Below are 19,629 nucleotides of genomic sequence, written 5' to 3'. Positions count from 1 at the left end.
GGAGCTTGAAGTATATGAGTTTATCCATAGCATCTAGCCATTGCACACATTGGCATTTTAGCGCAATGCAATCCTCTGGGGAACTTTCCTCCCAATCATGAAACACTTGGCTCACCAATAATGGAAGACTTGAACTTTGCTTCAGTGGGCGACCGTTAAAGGTCAAGCTCATCGTTGCCACCTCAATACCATCATGTTTCCTAATTTCCAAAAAATAGTGGCAAAAAGAGGGTATTAGAACTGTCCTGACATTTTTATGTGATAAGTTTTATAGCAGAAAGGAAACTAAACGATAAACTATTTTATTTATCTATTTATTTTATGTTTAGTCCATTTCATAGGTGTGCACAACCTATTTTGTTGACCCTTTATACTCCTAAACACTCATTAACCACTTCCCGACCTCCTCATGTACATATACGTCAGCAGAATGGCACGGACAGGCACAATCACGTACCTGTACGTCCTCTGCTAGACGTGGCTGGGGGGTCCGATCGGGACCCCCCCCGGTACATGCGGAGGTCGGGTCCGCTCGGGGAGCGATCCGGGACGACGGCGCGGCTATTTGTTTTTAGCCGCTCCGTCGCGATCGCTCCCCGGAGCTGAAGAACGGGGAGAGCCGTATGTAAACACGGCTTCCCCGTGCTTCACTGTGGTGGCGTATCGATCGAGTGATCCCTTATATAGGGAAGACTCGATCGATGTTGTCAGTCCTACAGCCACACCCCCCTACACTAGTAAACACACACACACAGTGATCCCTAAATCCTACAGCGCCCCCTGTGTTTAACTCCCAAACTGCAACTGTCATTTTCACAATAAAGAATGCAATTTAAATGCATTTTTTGCTGGGAAAATGACAATTGTCCCAAAAATGTGTCAAAATTGTCCGAAGTGTCCGCCATAATGTCGCAGTCACGAAAAAAATCGCTGATAGCCGCCATTAGTAGTAAAAAAAATTTTAAAAAATAAAAATGCAAAAAAACTATCCCCTATTTTGTAAACGCTATAAATTTTGCGCAAACCAACCGATAAACGATTATTGCGGTTTTTTTTACCAAAAATAGGTAGACGAATACGTATCGGCCTAAACTGAGGAAAAAAAAAAATTTATATATGTTTTTGGGGGATATTTATTACAGCAAAAAGTAAAAAATATTGCATTTTTTTCAAAATTGTCGCTCTATTTTTGTTTATAGCGCAAAAAATTAAAACCGCAGAGGTGATCAAATACCACCAAAAGAAAGCTCTATTTGTGGGGAAAAAAGGACGCCAATTTTGTTTGGGAGCCACGTCGCACGACCGCGCAATTGTCTGTTAAAGCGACGCAGTCCCGAACTGTAAAAACCCCTTGGGTCTTTAGGCAGCAATATGGTCCGGGGCTTAAGTGGTTAATGTGAACTAACACAATATATGGTACAATAATATATGTATTTTAAATGTGTGACGATTATTTAAAAACATAGCAAATGTGATGGGAGTAACCTTTGCAAGGACAAAAACTATTTTATTTTTGTAACTCCTACTACAGTTTCACAGATTTACCTTGTCCTGTCCATTGAATGTTTGGATAAGGGATGAGCCAAGGCCCCTTTCACACTGGGGCGGCGTCGGCGGTAATTTTGCGGCCGAAAAAGGGTTCTGCAGAGGCGCTTTGCCGGCGGTATAGCCGCGGTGGCCCATTGATTTCAATGGGCAGGAGCGGTATTCACACCGCTCCTTCACCGCTCCAAAGATGCGGCTAACAGGACTTTTTTTACCGTCCTGCTAGCGCACCGCTCCAGTGTGAAAGCCCTTGGGGCTTTCACACTGGAGAGACAGCAGCGGCTGTTTCAGGTCGCTTTGCAGGCGCTATTTTTTGGCCTGCAAAGCGACCCAGTGTGAAAGGGGTCTCAGGCGTGTTAGAATACGAGTCCGAACCTACTTGAGCTATCCTGCCGCAAACTGTTAAAGCAGTCTTATCCAGTGGAGGCATACCTTATCCCGCAGCCGCATGTATTCAAGGGGCGTGTATATGTGCGGTTGCGGGCATGGAATGCTTCCGACATTTATGATTGGCTGTCAGCTTTCACAGCTTCCTGGAGGGATAGCTCAGGCGTGTCCAAACCCACCTTAACTCATCACTTTTTAAAATTTGATAATCTGGTTATTTACCCCTGGAAGAGTATCTTGAAAGTTGAAATTGAGTATCAATTAGGTGAATGTCCAACAGCCCTCATTTAAAATGACCATACATATGATCCATATGGACTAGGGGCCAATAAGCCATATCATTTAAATTACTGACCCTCAACAGAAGAGACTCCTATTTCCCTCCTAAGCTGCAAAGGTATGTACAGGGCCGATCCTAGGCGGGGTGCACAGGGTGCATTGCACCCAGGTGCCTGCAGAGGTGGGGGCGCCGAACATCTAACAGAAGCCCTCTCTGTGTCCACCACAGAGGCCCCCCTCCAGGTCCCAATAAAGTACTCTGCTTCTCTTCCTGTATTTTGTTTATTGTTAAGAGATCATGTAAGGATCCCAGGTTAATGAAGACTCTGTGGGGGAGCATCTCTGTGGTTGAGTCATTGCCATAGAAACATTTGTAAAGGGGAGGAGTTAGTAAAATGACGACGCCCATCTGGGGGCGCCAGAAATATTTCTGCACCCAGGCACCTGTGACCTATAGGATCGGCCCTGGGTATGTATTAACATTCCTTTTGGTGAATTCAATACTTTCTATTGTTTGTTTTTAACATCAGTCTATACCTTCAGTACTTTCTTCTTGGCAGTAATAATGTTCCTGGCTTTGCGGATTACTCTTCTTTTCCCGGGAACAAAGGACTCATGTTCATTCTGAATCAAAGCTTTATTTTAATACCTGTGAGAACAATTGGATAAAGAAATTGTTCTGAAGATTACATTTGTTTTTTTGCAAGCTAACATACAGCAGTAGATCCCAAAAAGGTATACTACATAAAAAAAAGTAGCATAACAAAAAAAAAACAACATATTTCAACCTGAAAATACCGTATTTATTGGGGTATAGTGCGCTCCCCTAAAGTTGGCCCGGAATTCCTGTGGAAAAAAGGATTTTGTACTTACAGTTTTGGTGTCTTGCGTGGCGTCCATCGGCGGCCTCGTCGGGTCCAGCGTCTGTCTACGGCTTCGGGTGTCCTCTTCGTCGGGTCCGGCGTCCTCCTCGCTCGTTTCCCGCTTTCCCGCGCTGAGTTTGAATACTGCGCCGGCATATACCGAGCGCAGTACACTCGGGCAGGCTCGGGCTAGTGTCGCGCTCACGTCCTGTACGTCCAGGACGTGAGCGCGGGAGGAGCCGAGACTGCCCGGCTATACACGAGTGTACTGCGCTCGGTATATGTCGGCGCAGTATTCAAACTCGGCGCGGGAAAGCGGGTATCGGTATATCTCGCACCCACCATTTTGCCCTGATTTTCAGGGCAAAAAAGTGCACGGTATACGCCGATAAATACGGTAACCACTTGAAGACCAGGCCTTTTCTGTAACTTTTTGTTTATAAGTTTAAATTGGTATTTTTTGCTAGAAAATTACTTGGAATCACCAAACATTTTATATGTGTATATGTGTGTGTGTGTGTGTGTGTGTATATATATATATATATATATATATATATATATATATATATATATATATATATAATTTTTTTTTTTTTGCAAAGACCCTAGAGAATAAAATGGCTGTTGTTTTATGTCACATTTGTGCAGCAGTCTTTCAAACGCAACTTTTTTGGAAAATTATACACTTTAATGAATTAAAGAAAACAAATCACAATAGTTAGCCCAATTTTTTTTATAAAGTGAAAGAAGATGATATGTCGAGTAAATAGATACCTAACATGTCATGCTTCAAAATTGCGCACGCTCATGGAATGGCAAAAACGACGGTACTTAAAAATCTCCATAGGCGACACTTTATATATATTTTTTTTTTTTTTTTTTACAAGTTAGCTGTTTAGAATTACAGAGCAGGTCTAGCACTAGAATTATTGCTAGCACTCTAATGATCGCAACAATACCTCACATGTGTGATTTGAACACTGTTTATATATGTGGGCGCGACTTGCATGTGCATTCGCGCTTCTAAACGTGAGCACGTAGGGATGGGGCGGTTTAAATTATTATTATTTTTTTACACTGTCCTATTTTTTTTTTTTTTTTATCACTTTTATTTCTGTTACAAGGAATGTTAAACATCCCTTATAATAGAAATGAGGATGACCGGTCCTCTTTATTGAGAGATCTGGGGTAAAAAAAAAACACCTTTTAAAATAAAATAAAACTAAATTTAATTTAATTTTGCATTTTTACTTTACTTAAATGTTTTTTTTTTTTTTTTTAAGTAAAGTAAAAATGCAAAATAAAATTAAATTTAGTTTTATTTTATTTTAAAAGGTGTTTTTTTTTTACCCCAGATCTCTCAATAAAGAGGACCGGTCATCCTCATTTCTATTATAAGGGATGTTTACATTCCTTGTAACAGAAATAAAAGTGATAAAAAAAATAAAATAGGACAGTGTAGAATTTATTTATATATATATATATATATATATATATATATATATATATATATATATATATATATATATATATATATATATATATATATATATAATATTTATTATTTTTTGGCCCGAGAACCATAAGTGACGTCAAATTCTGCTTCGGTCCTCCAAGGGCATAGAGACGAGTGGCGGCCTTCTTGGCTTCACTTGTCTTCCTGCCCAGCTAATGGCCGCTTCAAATCGTTCTCTGGCTTTACCGATGGGTCAGGTAAGCCCGGGAAGTAGCGGTAGGGAGGGCAGGTGGCACCCATTTCACTGCTTCTAAATCTGATCCTGTGGAAAATCAGCCCACGGAACCCCTTTTATCTGATTCAGAACCGGCCATAGTAAAAAAAAATAATGGGGTTATGGCAGCTATCTGCTCCCACAACACCAGTATTTAAACGTCAAAGTAATGGTGTATTTTTTTTTACTATGGGTCGGTCGGCAAGTAGATAAACTAATAATAATTCTCAGAATCGCTATCTTAAAGTGGAGGTTCACCCAAAAACTCAATGTTTAACATTAGATTGAGGCTCGTTTTGTGAAGGGGAATCGGGTGTTTTTTTTTAAATTGAAGCAGTACTTACCGTTTTAGAGAGCGATCTTCTCCGCCGCTTCCGGGTATGGGCTGCGGGACTGGGCGTTCCTATTTGATTGACAGTCTTCCGACAGTCGCATACAGCGTGTCACGAGTAGCCGAAAGAAGCCGAACGTCGGTGCGCAGGCGCCGTATAGAGCTGACGTTCGGCTTCTTTCGGCTACTCGTGACGCGCTGTATGCGACTGTCGGAAGACTGTCAATCAAATAGGAACACCCAGCCCGAAGACCATACCCGGAAGCGGCAGAGAAGATCTATCTCTAAAACGGTAAGTACAGCTTCAATTTTAAAAAAAAAACACCCGATTCCCCTTCACAAAATGAGCCTTAATCTAATGTTAAAAATAGTTTTTCGGGTGAACTCCCGCTTTAAGTAAAACACCAATTTCTCTCATGGGTAATGTCAATTTGAGCTAAAATTTTGCAAATAATGTTTAGTAAAGATTGGAATGTCTACATAAAATAGCTGAAATTGTAATAAGAATTTGAGCCAATAAGAAAGTGCATATCCAGCATGTCAGATAGACTTTCTTAAAGGTTGGGGGAAAGCCTTGTGAATCATTACTAGAGCAGAGAGATGAGCTCCCTTGAAATAAAATGTTTCTTGCAGGGTGCAGAAGCTGTGCGTTCCTTACTTCAACTGGCACAAGACGCTGTCCCATCTTCTCACTGGCAGAAAACTCCTCTGATACTGAAAGCTACTGCCGGCTTCCGACTGCTTCCTGTACACCAGGCTGAAGGCCTGCTCTCCGAGGTGAGACGGGTACATGGCAAGAGAGGGGCATGCAAGGTCAGGGTGCAAGACTGGGTACATGACTTTTGGACTTGGCTGGGAAGGGGGAATGTATGGCCTTGATGCATAGCCTGGGTTCATGTCATTTGTGCGTGGCTAGGGAGGGGAATGCTGGGTATACAGCCTAAATATGTGGCCTGGGTATGTGTCTTGTACAGTGCCTTGAAAAAGTATTCACACCTCTTGAAATTTTCCACATTTTGTCCTTTTACAACCAAAAAAAACGTAAATGTATTTTATTGGGATTTTATGTGATAGACCACAAAGTATCACATAATTGTGACTTGGAAGGAAAACTGTTAAATGTTTTTAACCACTTCCATACAGGGCACGTATACACCTTCCCGCCCAAGCCAATTTTCAGCTTTCAGCACTGTCGCACTTTGAATGGCAATTGCGCGGTCATGCTACACTGTACCCAAACAAAACTGGCGTCCTTTTTTCCCCACAAATAGAGCTTTCTTTTGGTGGTATTTGATCACCTCTGCGATTTTTTTTTTTTTTTGTGCGCAACAACTAAAAAAAGACTGAAAATTTTGAAAAAAAATATGTTTTTATTTTTTTCTGTTAATTTTTTTGTAAATAAGTACGTTTTCTTTCAATTACGGGCACTGATATGGCGGCACTGATGGGCACCGATGAGATGGCACTGATGGGCATCGATGAGGTAGTACTGACGGGCACAGATGTGGTGGTACTGATTGGCGGCGCTTGTATGCGGCACTGATGGGCACACATAGGCGGCACTGATGGGCACACACAGGGCGGAACTGATGGGCACTCATGGGCGGCACTGATGGGCACTCATGGGCGGCAATGATGGGCACTCATGGGCGGCACTGATGGGCACTGATGGGCGGCACTGGGCACTCATAGGCGGCACAGATGGGCACTCATGGGCGGCACTTATGGGTGGCACTGATGGCTACTTATGGGTGGCACAGATGGGCACTGATAGGTGGGCACTGGGCATGGATGGGCACTGTGGGGTGGCACTGATGGACACTGTACTTACCAAGATCGGTGTTGCGGGGTGTCAGACTGACACCCCGCAACAACGATCGCCGCGATGCGCGCCCCCGGGGGCGCGCAGCGGCTCAGAATCCTGAGGACGTCATATGACGTCCGGTCAGGATCAGACAACCACTTTGCCGCCGTCAATATGTCATTGGCGGGCGGCAAGTGGTTAAAGAAAATTTACGAAAAAAAAATCTAAAAAAAAAGTGTGGGGTACATTTGTATTCTGTCCCCTTTACTCTAAAACCCCTAACTAAAATCTAGTGGAACCAATTGCCTTCAGAAGTCGCCTAATTAGTAAATGGATTCCACCTGTGTGTAATTTAATTTCAGTATAAATACAGCTGTTCTGTGAAGCTCTCAGAGGTTTGTTAGAGAACCTTAATGAACCAACAGAATCATAAAGGCCAAGGAACACACCAGACAGGTCAGTTGTGGAGAAGTATAAAGCAGGGTTGGGTTATAAAAAAAATATCCCAAGCTTTGAACATCTCACAGCTATGTTCAATCCATCATCTGAAAATGGAAAGAGTATGGTACAACTGCAAACCTACCAAGACATGGCCGTCCACCTAAACTGACCGGGCCGGGCAAGGACAGCATTCATCAGAGTAGCAGCCAAGAGGCCCATGGTAACTCTGGAGGAGCTGCAGAGATCCACAGCTCAGGTGGGAGAATCTGTCCACAGGACGACTATTAGTCGTGCTCTCCACAAATCTGACCTTTTTTATAGAAGAGTGACAAGAAGAAAGACATTGTTGAAAGAAGTCCCGTTTGCAGTTTACGAGAAGCCATGTTGTGGACACAGCAAACCTTTTGAAGAAGGTGCTCTGGTCAGATGAACTGTTTGGCCTAAAAGCAAAACTCTGTGCGGCAGAAAACAAACACTGCACATCACCCTGAACACACTATCCCCACTGTGAAACATGGTGGTGGCAGCATCATGTTGTGGGGATGCTTTTCTTCAGCAGGGACAGGGAAGCTGGTCAGAGTTAATGGGAAGATGGATGGAGCCAAATACAGGACAATCTTAGAAGAAAACCTGTTCGAGTCTGCAAATTGAGACTCGCTGGGCGAGAGCACGTAGATCTACGTCATCTCTCCCAGGAGCCAATAGGGGCGCACGCCCCCCCCCGCTCGCTCCTGACTCCCGCGCGCGCCCGCCTGGTCGCGATCACCGCCGGGCACCCGCGATCGCTCGTTACAGAGCGAGAACCGGGCGCTGTGTGTGTAGACACAAAGCTCCTGGTCCGGTCAGAGGAGAAATGTATGTATGAACAGCGATCAGTCATTTCCCATAGTGAGGCCACCCCCCCTACAGTTAGAACACACCCAGGGAACATACTTAACCCCTTCCCCGCCCCCTAGTGTTAACCCCTTCCCTGCCAGTGGCATTTTTATAGTAATCAATGCATTTTTATAGCACTGATCGCTATAAAAATGCCAATGGTCCCAAAAATGTGTCCAAAGTGTCCGCCATAATGTCGCAGTACCGAAAAAAATCGCTGATCGCCACCATTACTAGTAAAAAAAAAAAATATTAATAAAAATGCCATAAAACTACCCCCTATGTTGAAAACGCTATAACTTTTGCGCAAACCAATCAATAAACGCTTATTGCTTAGGTGGTTAAAGCAAAAGGTGGTTCAACAAAATACTGACACAATGGGGTTATCCTTTTTCCAACTCCGTGATTCTGTTTTTGATTCCCCCCCCCCCCCCCCCCCCCGACATGTTGGTGTTCTATCTTTCACTTGGATGTTATAAGTTGCAATGAGTAAATATAGCTGGAGAAAACAAAAACTGTCTTCATTTCAAGGTGCAATTGAGGTATGTAGCCTGGGTGCCTGGTGTGAATATGTGCTTTTGGTTTCATGGCTTAGGTGGGTGAATGGATGGGATGTTTTTTTTTTTTTATAGGTCATGAACAAATCAAATTTTCCTCTTATTTAGGTGAGGAAAGTCTTCAACTCGTCTCCTTTTCTAGTACCGGAAAACAGCGTCGCCATTCTGGATGGAACTGACGAAGGTGACAACACACAAATATCACATAACACAGAAACGGCAAATATTTCCAGTGTGCACAATCTGCAGACGCCACCAACACATTTATTTTATTTAACAAAACAGGAGTGCTTTTTTGGTATTAAAAATAGAACAATATCAAAATATACATAATGACATTGCCTGGTATATCCTACTGCAATAAAACGTGAAAAGAAAATGAATTTGTGTGAGAAAAACAATATTCATGCCCAAGGTTTACTTTAACATGAAGGATGGATGTATTGATTAACTATATCCAGGGGCGGAGACAAAGTGTAGTAGGACAGGGGCGGGGCAGGCCATGAGATTGGGGAAGCATGGGGAGGAGAGAAGAAGAAAAGGGGAGTAAGGGCCCGGATGACCATCCCAATACCCTGGTCAATATGCCCATCCCAATACTTTGGTCAATATGCCCATTGCATTATTATACAGATCCAACAATTGGCTTCAGGTGGAAGTCCATGGGGACCAAACCTTGTCATATTTCCATGAACACCCTCTATACATACAAGTATACTTATACATGGGTAAGGCCGCATTTATCATTACTTCCCAGAAGGAAGTATCTCCTTTTTTGCGTAATACAGAAGATAAGAGATCAGTGAGGAGCACCAACACATTTTTACATATGGTATGTTCTGAAATTATTCCATCACTTGCCTCTAGAGATGTTCAGAACATTACTCTGTCCCAACTACTCTCTACTATCAATACATATCGATATATTTTACAGATAATTATATCATGGACTTCTCTAGAGATCTTAGGAACAATGCTTTGGTCTCTATATGATGGGATCATAGACATGGTAGACCAAAGCTAGTCCTCAGGGTACTTACTGGATTATTTTTGTCTTTTTTTTTTTCTCCTTAGGAATATTAGCCTGGATCAGTGTAAACTTTCTCACAGGTAAACCCAGGCAAGCTACATCCTTGTTTATGGTGTAAGTGGAGGGTATAGTCAAGTATTTGTGTATGGTGGGGGTACAGTTGGGTCTGTGTGTATTGTAGGTGGGGGAACAGTTGGGTCAGTATGCCTATATTTGTAATGTAGGTGGGTGGAACAGTTGACTCTGTGTGTGTGTGTGTGTGTGTGTAGTGTAGTGTAGTGTAGTGTAGGTGGGGGTACAGTTGGGTCAGTATGACTGTGTGTAGTGTAGGTGGGGGTACAGTTGGGTCAGTATGACTGTGTGTAGTGTAGGTGGGGGTACAGTTGGGTCAGTATGTCTATATGTAGTGTAGGTGGGGGTACAAGTTGGGTCAGTATGTCTGTGTGTATTGTAGGTGGGGGAACAGTTGGGTCAGTATGCCTATGTTTGTAATGTAGGTGGGTGGAACAGTTTACTCAGTATGTATGTGTAGTGTAGGTGGGGGTACAAGTTGGGTCAGTATGACTGTGTGTAGTGTAGGTGTGGGTACAAGTTGGGTCAGTATGACTGTGTATAGTGTAGGTGGGGGTACAGTTGGGTCAGTATGTCTGTGTAGTGTAGGTGGGGGTACAGTTGGGTCAGTATGTCTCTGTGTAGTGTAAGTGGGAGTACAGTTGGGTCAGTATGTCTATATGTAGTGTAGGTGGGGGTACAGTCGGGTCAGTATGTCTGTGTATAGTGTAGGTGGGGGAACAGTTGGGTCAGTATGTCTATATGTAGTGTAGATGGGGGTACAAGTTGGGTCAGTATGTCTCTGTGTAGTGTAGGTGGGGGTACAGTTGGGTCAGTATGACTGTGTGTAGTGTAGGTGGGGGTACAGTTGGGTCAGTATGACTGTGTGTAGTGTAGGTGGGGGTACAGTTGGGTCAGTATGTCTCTGTGTAGTGTAGGTGGGGGTACAGTTGGGTCAGTATGTCTCTGTGTAGTGTAGGTGGGGGTACAGTTGGGTCAGTATGTCTGTGTGTAGTGTAGGTGGGGGTACAGTTGGGTCAGTATGTCTCTGTGTAGTGTAGGTGGGGGTACTGTTGGGTCAGGATGACTGTGTGTAGTGTAGATGGGGGTACAGTTGGGTCAGTATGATTGTGTGTAGTATAGGTGGGGGTACAGTTGGGTCAGTATGACTGTGTGTAGTGTAGGTGGGGGTACAGTTGGCTCAGTATATCTATGTGTAGTGTAGGTAGGGGTACAGTTGGGTCAGTATGTCTCTGTGTAGTGTAGGTGGGGGTACAGTTGGGTCAGTATGACTGTGTGTAGTGTAGGTGGGGGTACAGTTGGGTCAGTATGTCTCTGTGTAGTGTAGGTGGGGGTACAGTTGGGTCAGTATGACTGTGTGTAGTGTAGGTGGGGGTACAGTTGGGTCAGTATGACTGTGTGTAGTGTAGGTGGGGGTACAGTTGGGTCAGTATGACTGTGTGTAGTGTAGGTGGGGGTATAAGTTGGGTCAGTATGACTGTGTGTAATGTAGGTGGGGGGTACAGTTGGGTCAGTATGTCTATATGTAGTGTAGGTGGGGGTACAGTTGGGTCAGGATGACTGTGTGTAGTGTAGGTGGGGGAACAGTTGGGTCAGTATGACTGTAGATAGGGGTACAAGTTGGGTCAGTATGTCTCTGTGTAGTGTAGGTGGGGGAACAGTTGGGTCAGTATGTGTGTGTAGTGTAGGTGGGGGTACAGTTGGGTCAGTATGACTGTGTATAGTGTAGGTGGGGGTACAGTTGGGTCAGTATGACTGTGTGTAGTGTAGGTGGGGGTACAGTTGGGTCAGTATGACTGTGTATAGTGTAGGTGGGGGTACAAGTTGGGTCAGTATGACTGTGTGTAGGTGGGGGGTACAGTTGGGTCAGTATGACTGTGTGTAGTGTAGGTGGGGGTACAGTTGGGTCAGTATGACTGTGTGTAGTGTAGGTGGGGGGTACAGTTGGGTCAGTATGACTGTGTGTAGTGTAGGTGGGGGTACAGTTGGGTCAGTATGACTGTGTGTAGTGTAGGTGGGGGGTACAGTTGGGTCAGTATGACTGTGTGTAGTGTAGGTGGGGGGTACAGTTGGGTCAGTATGACTGTGTGTAGTGTAGGTGGGGGTACAGTTGGGTCAGTATGACTGTGTGTAGTGTAGATAGGGGTACAAGTTGGGTCAGTATGTCTCTGTGTAGTGTAGGTGGGGGAACAGTTGGGTCAGTATGTATCTGTGTAGTGTAGGTGGGGGTACAGTTGGGTCAGTATGACTGTGTGTAGTGTAGATAGGGGTACAAGTTGGGTCAGTATGTCTCTGTGTAGTGTAGGTGGGGGAACAGTTGGGTCAGTATGTATCTGTGTAGTGTAGGTGGGGGTACAGTTGGGTCAGTATGACTGTGTAGTGTAGGTGGGGGTACTGTCAGGTCTCTGTGTGCACCACCTATAATCTCTGCCACCCTCTAGGTCGGTTACATGGAGATCGTAGTGTGGGCACTTTGGATTTGGGTGGAGCATCTACACAGATCACCTTCCTTCCTCTTAATAGAGTAAGTTTTTATTTTTCTCTCTATGTACAACACTGACTGCTGTCTGCCGCTCTCTTTAGTAGACTGGTCCTTTTCTCTTTTTTGTTTTAGGCTACTTTAGATGAGACTCCACGGGAGTCGTTGGCTTCCTTTGAGCTGTTCAATAGCACATATCGCCTCTACACACGTAGGTGGGTCTTCTGTGCCGTGGGTCAGCTTCTTATAGAGGACATTGCTGATGATAGTTAATGCCATTGTTGTTGTTCCAGTTATCTGGGTCTCGGTCTGAAGGAGGCTCGTCTTGCAGTTCTTGGCGCTTCGGTGTCTGTAGGTAAATCTTAAAATGTATGTTGTCACCAAGTGGATTGTTGCTATTTGTGTGTGGGTGAGACGATCATTATATAGAATGGAGTCAATCTGTCCATATTTAGCTTAAAGTTTTGACCATCTAATGTTTACGCTGCCTTCAAACAGCCTTAAAGCTGGCCATAGACATTGGCTACTATGCACAGCTGCACCAGATTTCTGACTCTCCAGTGTATAGGAAATCATCCCCACCATTTGATGTGGTCGTCTCTGGTGATCTCGGGCTGAGGGACGCGCGTCTGTTGCCCTGTAAAGTCTATGGATACATTTATTTAAGTCCAGATAAAAAGTTGAGAAATCTTTATTCTCTGACTTTGTGAACAACAGTGAGGCTTTACCATCAGTAAAACTATAGTGATAATATTAAATAGCATACTACATGTGTGACACCCTATTTCTCCTCTCTATCAGCCCAGCAGAAGCAGACCTTTCACAGCCATTGTTTTCCCCCAGACCTGAATGGATCATGGGTATTTGATAGTGTAACCTACAGATATGGAGGACAGTCTGATGGTGAGTCTGATATTAAGGGGGGCAATAAGATTTGAGAACTGGGGAAGTATAATGGTGAGGGGCGTACTCGGGTTCTGAGAAAGAAGATGACAGTCTGATGGTGGGGGACACACTCGGGTTCTGATAAAGAAGATGACAGTCTGATGGTGGGGGACACACTCGGGTTCTGATAAAGAAGATGACAGTCTGATGGTGGGGGACACACTTGGGTTCTGAGAAAGAAGATGACAGTCTGATGGTGGGGGACACACTTGGGTTCTGAGAAAGAAGATGACAGTCTGATGGTGGGGGACACACTTGGGTTCGGAGAAAGAAGATGACAGTCTGATGGTGGGGGACACACTTGGGTTCTGAGAAAGAAGATGACAGTCTGATGGTGGGGGACACACTTGGGTTCTGAGAAAGAAGATGACAGTCTGATGGTGGGGGACACACTTGGGTTCTGAGAAAGAAGATGACAGTCTGATGGTGGGGGACACACTTGGGTTCTGATAAAGAAGATGACAGTCTGATGGTGGGGGACACACTCGGGTTCTGATAAAGAAGATGACAGTCTGATGGTGGGGGACACACTCGGGTTCTGATAAAGAAGATGACAGTCTGATGGTGGGGGACACACTTGGGTTCTGATAAAGAAGATGACAGTCTGATGGTGGGGGACACACTTGGGTTCTGATAAAGAAGATGACAGTCTGATGGTGGGGGACACACTCGGGTTCTGATGAAGAAGATGACAGTCTGATGGTGGGGGACACACTTGGGTTCTGATGAAGAAGATGACAGTCTGATGGTGGGGGACACACTTGGGTTCTGATGAAGAAGATGACAGTCTGATGGTGGGGGACACACTTGGGTTTTAGAAGGGGAAGACAGTCTGATGGTCTTCTGTTAAAATTGCAGATGGCGAGGGGTGCACTTAGGTTCTGAGGAAGGAGAAGGCAGTCTGAGGTTCTAGAAGGGCAAAATAGTCTGATGGTGTGGGGTGCACTTAAGTTCTGAGGAAGAAGGCAAGGGCTACACTCAGGTTTCTTAGTAGGGGAGTGGCACTCTAATGGTGAGAAGCACACTCGGGATCTGAGGAAGGAGAGGACAGTCTGATGGAGAAGGGGGCACTTAGGTTCTGAAGAAGACAGGGACAGTCTGATGGGGAAGGGGGTACTTAGGTTCTGTAAAAGGAGAGGATAGTCTGAGGGAGAAGGGGGCACTTAGGTTCTGAGGTAGGAGAGGACTGTCTGATGGGGAAGGGGGCACTTAGGTTCTGAGGAAGGAGAGGATAGTCTGATGTAGAAGGGGACACTTAGGTTCTGAGGAAGAAGAGGACAGTCTGGAGAAGGGGGCACTTATGTTCTAGAAGGAGGAAGACAGTCTGATGGGGAAAGGGGTACTTGGGTTTAAAGGAAGGAGAGGACAGTCTGGTGGAGAAGGGGGCACTTAGGTTCTGAGGAAGGAGAGGATAGTCTGATGGGGAAGGGGGCACTTAGGTTCTTAGGAAGGAGAGGATAGTCTGATGGAGAAGGTGGCACTTAGGTTCTTAGGAAGGAGAAGATAGTCTGATGGAGAAGGGGGCACTTAGGTTCTGAGGAAGGAGAGGACAGTCTGGTGGAGAAGGGGGCACTTAGGTTCTGAAGAAGACAGGGACAGTCTGATGGGGAGGGGGTACTTGGGTTCTGTAAAAGGAGAGGGCAGTCTGAGGGAGAAGGGGGCACTTAGGTTCTGAGGAGGGAGGGAACAGTCTGAACCTAAGGGGTACACTCTGGTGTACTGTGCAAGCGCTGGAACAAGAAAGCGGTGGGAAGACACTAAAATAGAGATTATATAAATGTCTATCCAACAGAAAATGAATTCTCTGACTTTAGTTGTGCTCTATAGTGTCTATAGATTTTCAAAGATGCCTTGATGAAGCCTATAAGTGACTCTTGGCTAGGGGGTGGGGCGCTTATTTCATTGCTCATGGAGCCTCTAATGTGATTGGATATGCCAGTTTTTATAAAGTGGGTTTGTCCTCTAAATTCTTTATCTAAGATATTGCTGATGTATTACATATGTGGGCTTGCCTTATGTTTGGCTCTGTACATCAGGTACCCTCCATTCTTCCTTTCAGGTCTCTCTGGATTTAATTTATGTTACTCGGAGGTTCGTCGTATTGTAGAAGGAAAGCTGCACCAGGTGGATGAGATCCGACACAGCCCATTCTATGCCTTCTCATACTACTATGACCGCGCTGTGGACAGCAGCCTGATTGGTGAGTGCTGAGTGTCCCGTCTACGTATCCTGACTGATGTTCTGTTCTTTTCTCCTAATGCAGCATTTTTGTGATTTCAGATTTGGAGAACGGCGGTGTGCTGGAAGTCCGGGACTTTGCCCAAAAAGCAAGAGAAGGTAAGAATTTAGTAACACTTTAACCCCAAACCCTTTTGCCGGTCAAAGACTGGGCCACTTTTTGCAATTCGGCACTGCGTCGATTTAACTGACAATTGCGCTTGTGCGACGTGGCTCCCAAACAAAATTGACGTCATTTTTTTCCCCCACAAATAGAGCTTTCTTTTTGTGATATTTGATCACCTCTGCGGTTTTTATTTTTTGCGTAAAAAAAATATATTTTTTCCTTCAGTTTAGGCAGATATGTATTCTTCTACATATTTTTGGTAAAAAAAATAAATAAATCGCAATAAGTGTTTATTGATTTGCGCAAAAGTTATAACATTTACAAAATAGGGGTAGTTTTATGGCTTTTTTATTAATAATTATTAAAAATTTTTTACTAGTAATGCCGGCGATAAGCAATTTTTATCGTGACTGCGACATTATGGCGGATACATTTTTGGGACCATTGCCATTTTTACAGCGATCAGTGCTATAAAACTGATTACTGTGAAAATGACACTGGCAGTGAAGGCGTTAACCACTAGGTGGCGCTGTAGGGGTTAAATGTGCCCTAGTGAGTGATTCTTACTGTAAGGGGGATGGGCTGTGCGTGACAAGACAGTGATCACCACTTCCGATTTACAAGAAGCTGTGATCAGTGTCTTTGTCACTAGGCAGAGCGGGGAAATGCTTGTTTACATCAGCATCTCCCCGTTCTTCCTCACCGCGAGACGATCACAGGTATCCCCGCAGCGATCGAGTCCGTGTGACCCGCGGTCGGCCTCACTGAGCTTGCGTCCACAATGCTGCGATCTTAAAGGAGACGTACAGGCCTGTCTGTGCCATGCTGTCAAAATATATTGTTGTGCGCTGGTCGGCAAGCAGTTTAAAGTGTTTGTAAAAGACACAAGGGGCTAGATTCAGCAATGATTTACGTCGGCGTATCTATAGATATGCAGCGTAAATTCAAAGCTGCGCCGGCGTATCTTCTTTCTGTATTTAGAGAGCAAGATACGCCGAAATTAGCCTAAGATCCGACTGGCGTAAGTCTCTTACGCCGTCGTATCTTAGGGTGCATATTTACGCTGGCCGCTAGGTGGCGTTTTTGGTGTAGAATATGCAAATGACCTAGATACGCTGATTCACAAACGTACGTGCGCCCGGCGGAATTTTTTTACGTCGTTTGCGTAAGGCTTTTCCGGCGTAAGGTTGCTCCTGCTTCTATGAGGCGTACGCAATGTTAAGTATGGATGTTGTTCCCGTGTCGAATTTTGAATTTTTTACGTCGTTTGCGAATAGGGCTTTGCATAAATTACGTCCACGTCGAAAGCATTGACTATTTGCGGCGGAATTTCGAGCATGCGCACTGTGATTCTTTCACAAACGGCCCATGCCTTTTTTTTTAATCTAGCATAGCTTCTGCCATCAGGGGCACTTCTGCTTGCATCAAAAAATTGACAATTTGCACCATCTGAAGCTCAGAAAGGTTGTATCAGAGACGTTGCTCTTTAGAGGGAATGTGTTATGGCAAACTGTAAAGTGAGTGCGTCTTCCCGCAGTGTGTGATCACATGACCAGCGACTCCTCCCACAGCCACTTCCTGTGTATGGATCTGACCTACATCACTGCTCTGCTCAGGGAAGGCTTCGGCTTCGAGGACGGGACTGTCTTGCAGGTAAATGCTCTTTCCTGTTGCTCATTTCATGTTTTTTGTTCTCCTTCTGAATCCCGTTTTTGTTTTTTCAGCTAAGCAAAAAAGTGCGAAATGTGGAGATGAGTTGGACGCTGGGAGCCGCTTTCCACGTGTTACAGTCCCTGTTAGTGTTGTAGTAGCGCCAGCAGCAATATCACAACCCAGTGCCTTATCATGAGTCTTATTGCACACCTCGGAATTTAGCCCAAAAACTGTGTTTTCTAATGAAGGGAGGAGAGAGCTCGTCGTAATTGTATATTCTTCTCTTATCCATGTCCTAATCTAGAATAATATGCAATTTGCACTGACCATCTCTAACCAGCTGCTCTTTATTGCAGCACTGATATTTATATATTTAATTTTATAAAATGAAATGATGACAGCAAATTAAATAATTTATTTAGTAAAGTACTTTGAGTTACTGATGTGTCACTTTTGTGTAGTGTTTGTGTCCCTGTATGTCAGCCTGAAAAATGTTCCTGTTTCTCCATTGATTGCGGTGATTGGCCAAAGTGAGTTCTGTAATCGGCCTGCTTGTCACAGCCCATCAAGAAGCACAAGACTTGTGTCTGTATGGGATGGTTAAAAACACCGCTATGAGAAGAGTGCGTATTTACAGGCAGGTGACAAAAGCCCTTAAAGCAGGCATGTCCAAAGTGTGGCCCCCCTGTTTATTTAATATGGCCCCCCTGGGGATTTGTATATATATATATATATATATATATATATATTGTTTGTGGCCCCCAGGGCCCCAAAAGATATATACTGTATTTATTGGCACTGCCTTGGAGGGGACAGGACGAGCGCCGTCTAAGATTACTTGAAGAGAATCTCCTGTTTACTCAGCAGCATCTCTATTGGAAGTCCCGTCTCCTGGGATGCCATTGGACGACTGTTCTGTCTATTATAGGAGGTGGGACTTTGTATTAAAGAGGCCACAGGGTAAACTAGAGATTCTCCTGTTTGTAATCTGTCGGCACTCGTCCCACCCCCCTCCCTCTGCCCTCCGAGGCTGCAGATGGGCATCGTTCAGGCTGCACTGATGGCAATGGTAAGGCTGCATTTGTTGCAATGGTAGGGATGCATTCATGGAAATGGTAAGCCTGTGCGTGTTATACGCCAATAAATACGGCATATCCAAATAACACGCCCAAGCTCATCCTTAGTCCCGAGCAGCGCTCTGGGATTCGTTGGGGTCACAAAAGAAACATATACAGTATATCCAAATAACACGCTCTTCACCACACACAGCCACAGAGGCAAGAGAATTCTTGTTGGGCAGTGTATTAGTGCTCTGACGAACACACTTAGACCGAATTTTAATGGTTCAAAGAATGTCAGGCAAAATGGTCGGCCCTCGAGCATGTTCACTTCATCAAATCTGGCCCTCTTTGAAAAAAGTTTGGACACCCCTGCTACAGCACTGGGAATATGTTGCATGTTCCTCCCTAAAAACATGGAGATCGGGAGCTTGGTCCCAAACCAGGCCTCCTTAGAGGACAGGGGAAATTGGACTATCTCAGGACAAATTAAAACTAAGACCCCTTTCACACTTGTGTGACTTCAAAGTCGCGCGATTTTACCGTGATTCGCGCCTGCGATTTCGCGGAATGCCTGTGTAAGTGGCATCAAAATCAGACCAAAGTAGTGCAGGTACTACTTTGAAGTCGTACTAATCAGGGCTGTGGAGTCGGTAGATAAATGTTCCGACTCCTCCGTTTTTTTGTACTTCCGACTCCTCCTGTATTAATATGCGAATGTATTTTATACATTCCTTGAAGGAAAGAAAGGCAACATACATGTCATTACCACAGGAGTTTTTATAGCCTTAGCTAAATGACAGCAGTTTTTCCAATGGTTTACAGCTTCAGTCTTGAACTATTGGCCCCTCCATTCCCTTCATTTATACAAGTATCTCACTCTCTAGTCCTGCAAAAAACATATTTACTTAATCCCTTATCAGTGAGAGGCTAGGTTACACATGGGCGCTGCGTTCCCTGTAACAGCAGAACACAACACTATGGAAAGTATAAGTATTGCCGCTCCTAATTGTGCGTTGCATGCCATATAGTGAAGCACATGAAAAGCATGCTTCTTCACGGTCACTTAACGTGTACGTTTTGCGGTTACGTGAGACACTGCGTGCATTGGTCTTTATTCTTACAGTAGAGAAATCCATTCATTATAACTTTTTGTGAATTTGGAATTAAAAAAGCAAGTTTAAATGTCCCATCTAAATTTAGTAGGAGTCGGAGCATTGTTTGCTGACTCCAGG

At 44.5% G+C, this 19,629-nt stretch overlaps 1 protein-coding gene across 2 annotated transcripts in view; it reads left to right on the top strand.

Annotated features, from left to right (window-relative positions):
• The window catches only part of ENTPD5 (ectonucleoside triphosphate diphosphohydrolase 5 (inactive)), a 40,983-nt gene extending 23,247 nt beyond the window's left edge, over nt 1-17,736 (top strand). For both annotated transcript variants that reach the window (XM_040333583.1, XM_040333582.1), the window contains 11 exons: nt 5,769-5,912; nt 8,922-8,997; nt 9,888-9,923; nt 12,357-12,439; nt 12,530-12,609; nt 12,688-12,749; nt 13,196-13,297; nt 15,399-15,539; nt 15,620-15,676; nt 17,221-17,336; nt 17,408-17,736. In XM_040333583.1, the coding sequence (XP_040189517.1) occupies nt 5,769-5,912; nt 8,922-8,997; nt 9,888-9,923; nt 12,357-12,439; nt 12,530-12,609; nt 12,688-12,749; nt 13,196-13,297; nt 15,399-15,539; nt 15,620-15,676; nt 17,221-17,336; nt 17,408-17,491 (981 nt within the window). In that variant the 3' untranslated portion in view covers nt 17,492-17,736. The remainder of the gene's footprint in view (nt 1-5,768; nt 5,913-8,921; nt 8,998-9,887; nt 9,924-12,356; nt 12,440-12,529; nt 12,610-12,687; nt 12,750-13,195; nt 13,298-15,398; nt 15,540-15,619; nt 15,677-17,220; nt 17,337-17,407) is intronic.
• Nucleotides 17,737-19,629: the final 1,893 nt, after the last annotated feature.

The sequence above is a fragment of the Rana temporaria genome, chromosome 13 (genome assembly GCF_905171775.1).
Source record: "Rana temporaria chromosome 13, aRanTem1.1, whole genome shotgun sequence".
Classification (NCBI taxonomy): domain Eukaryota; kingdom Metazoa; phylum Chordata; class Amphibia; order Anura; family Ranidae; genus Rana; species Rana temporaria.
The sequence above is the reverse complement of the archived record's forward strand: the minus strand, read 5'-3'. Positions and strand labels throughout refer to the sequence as shown.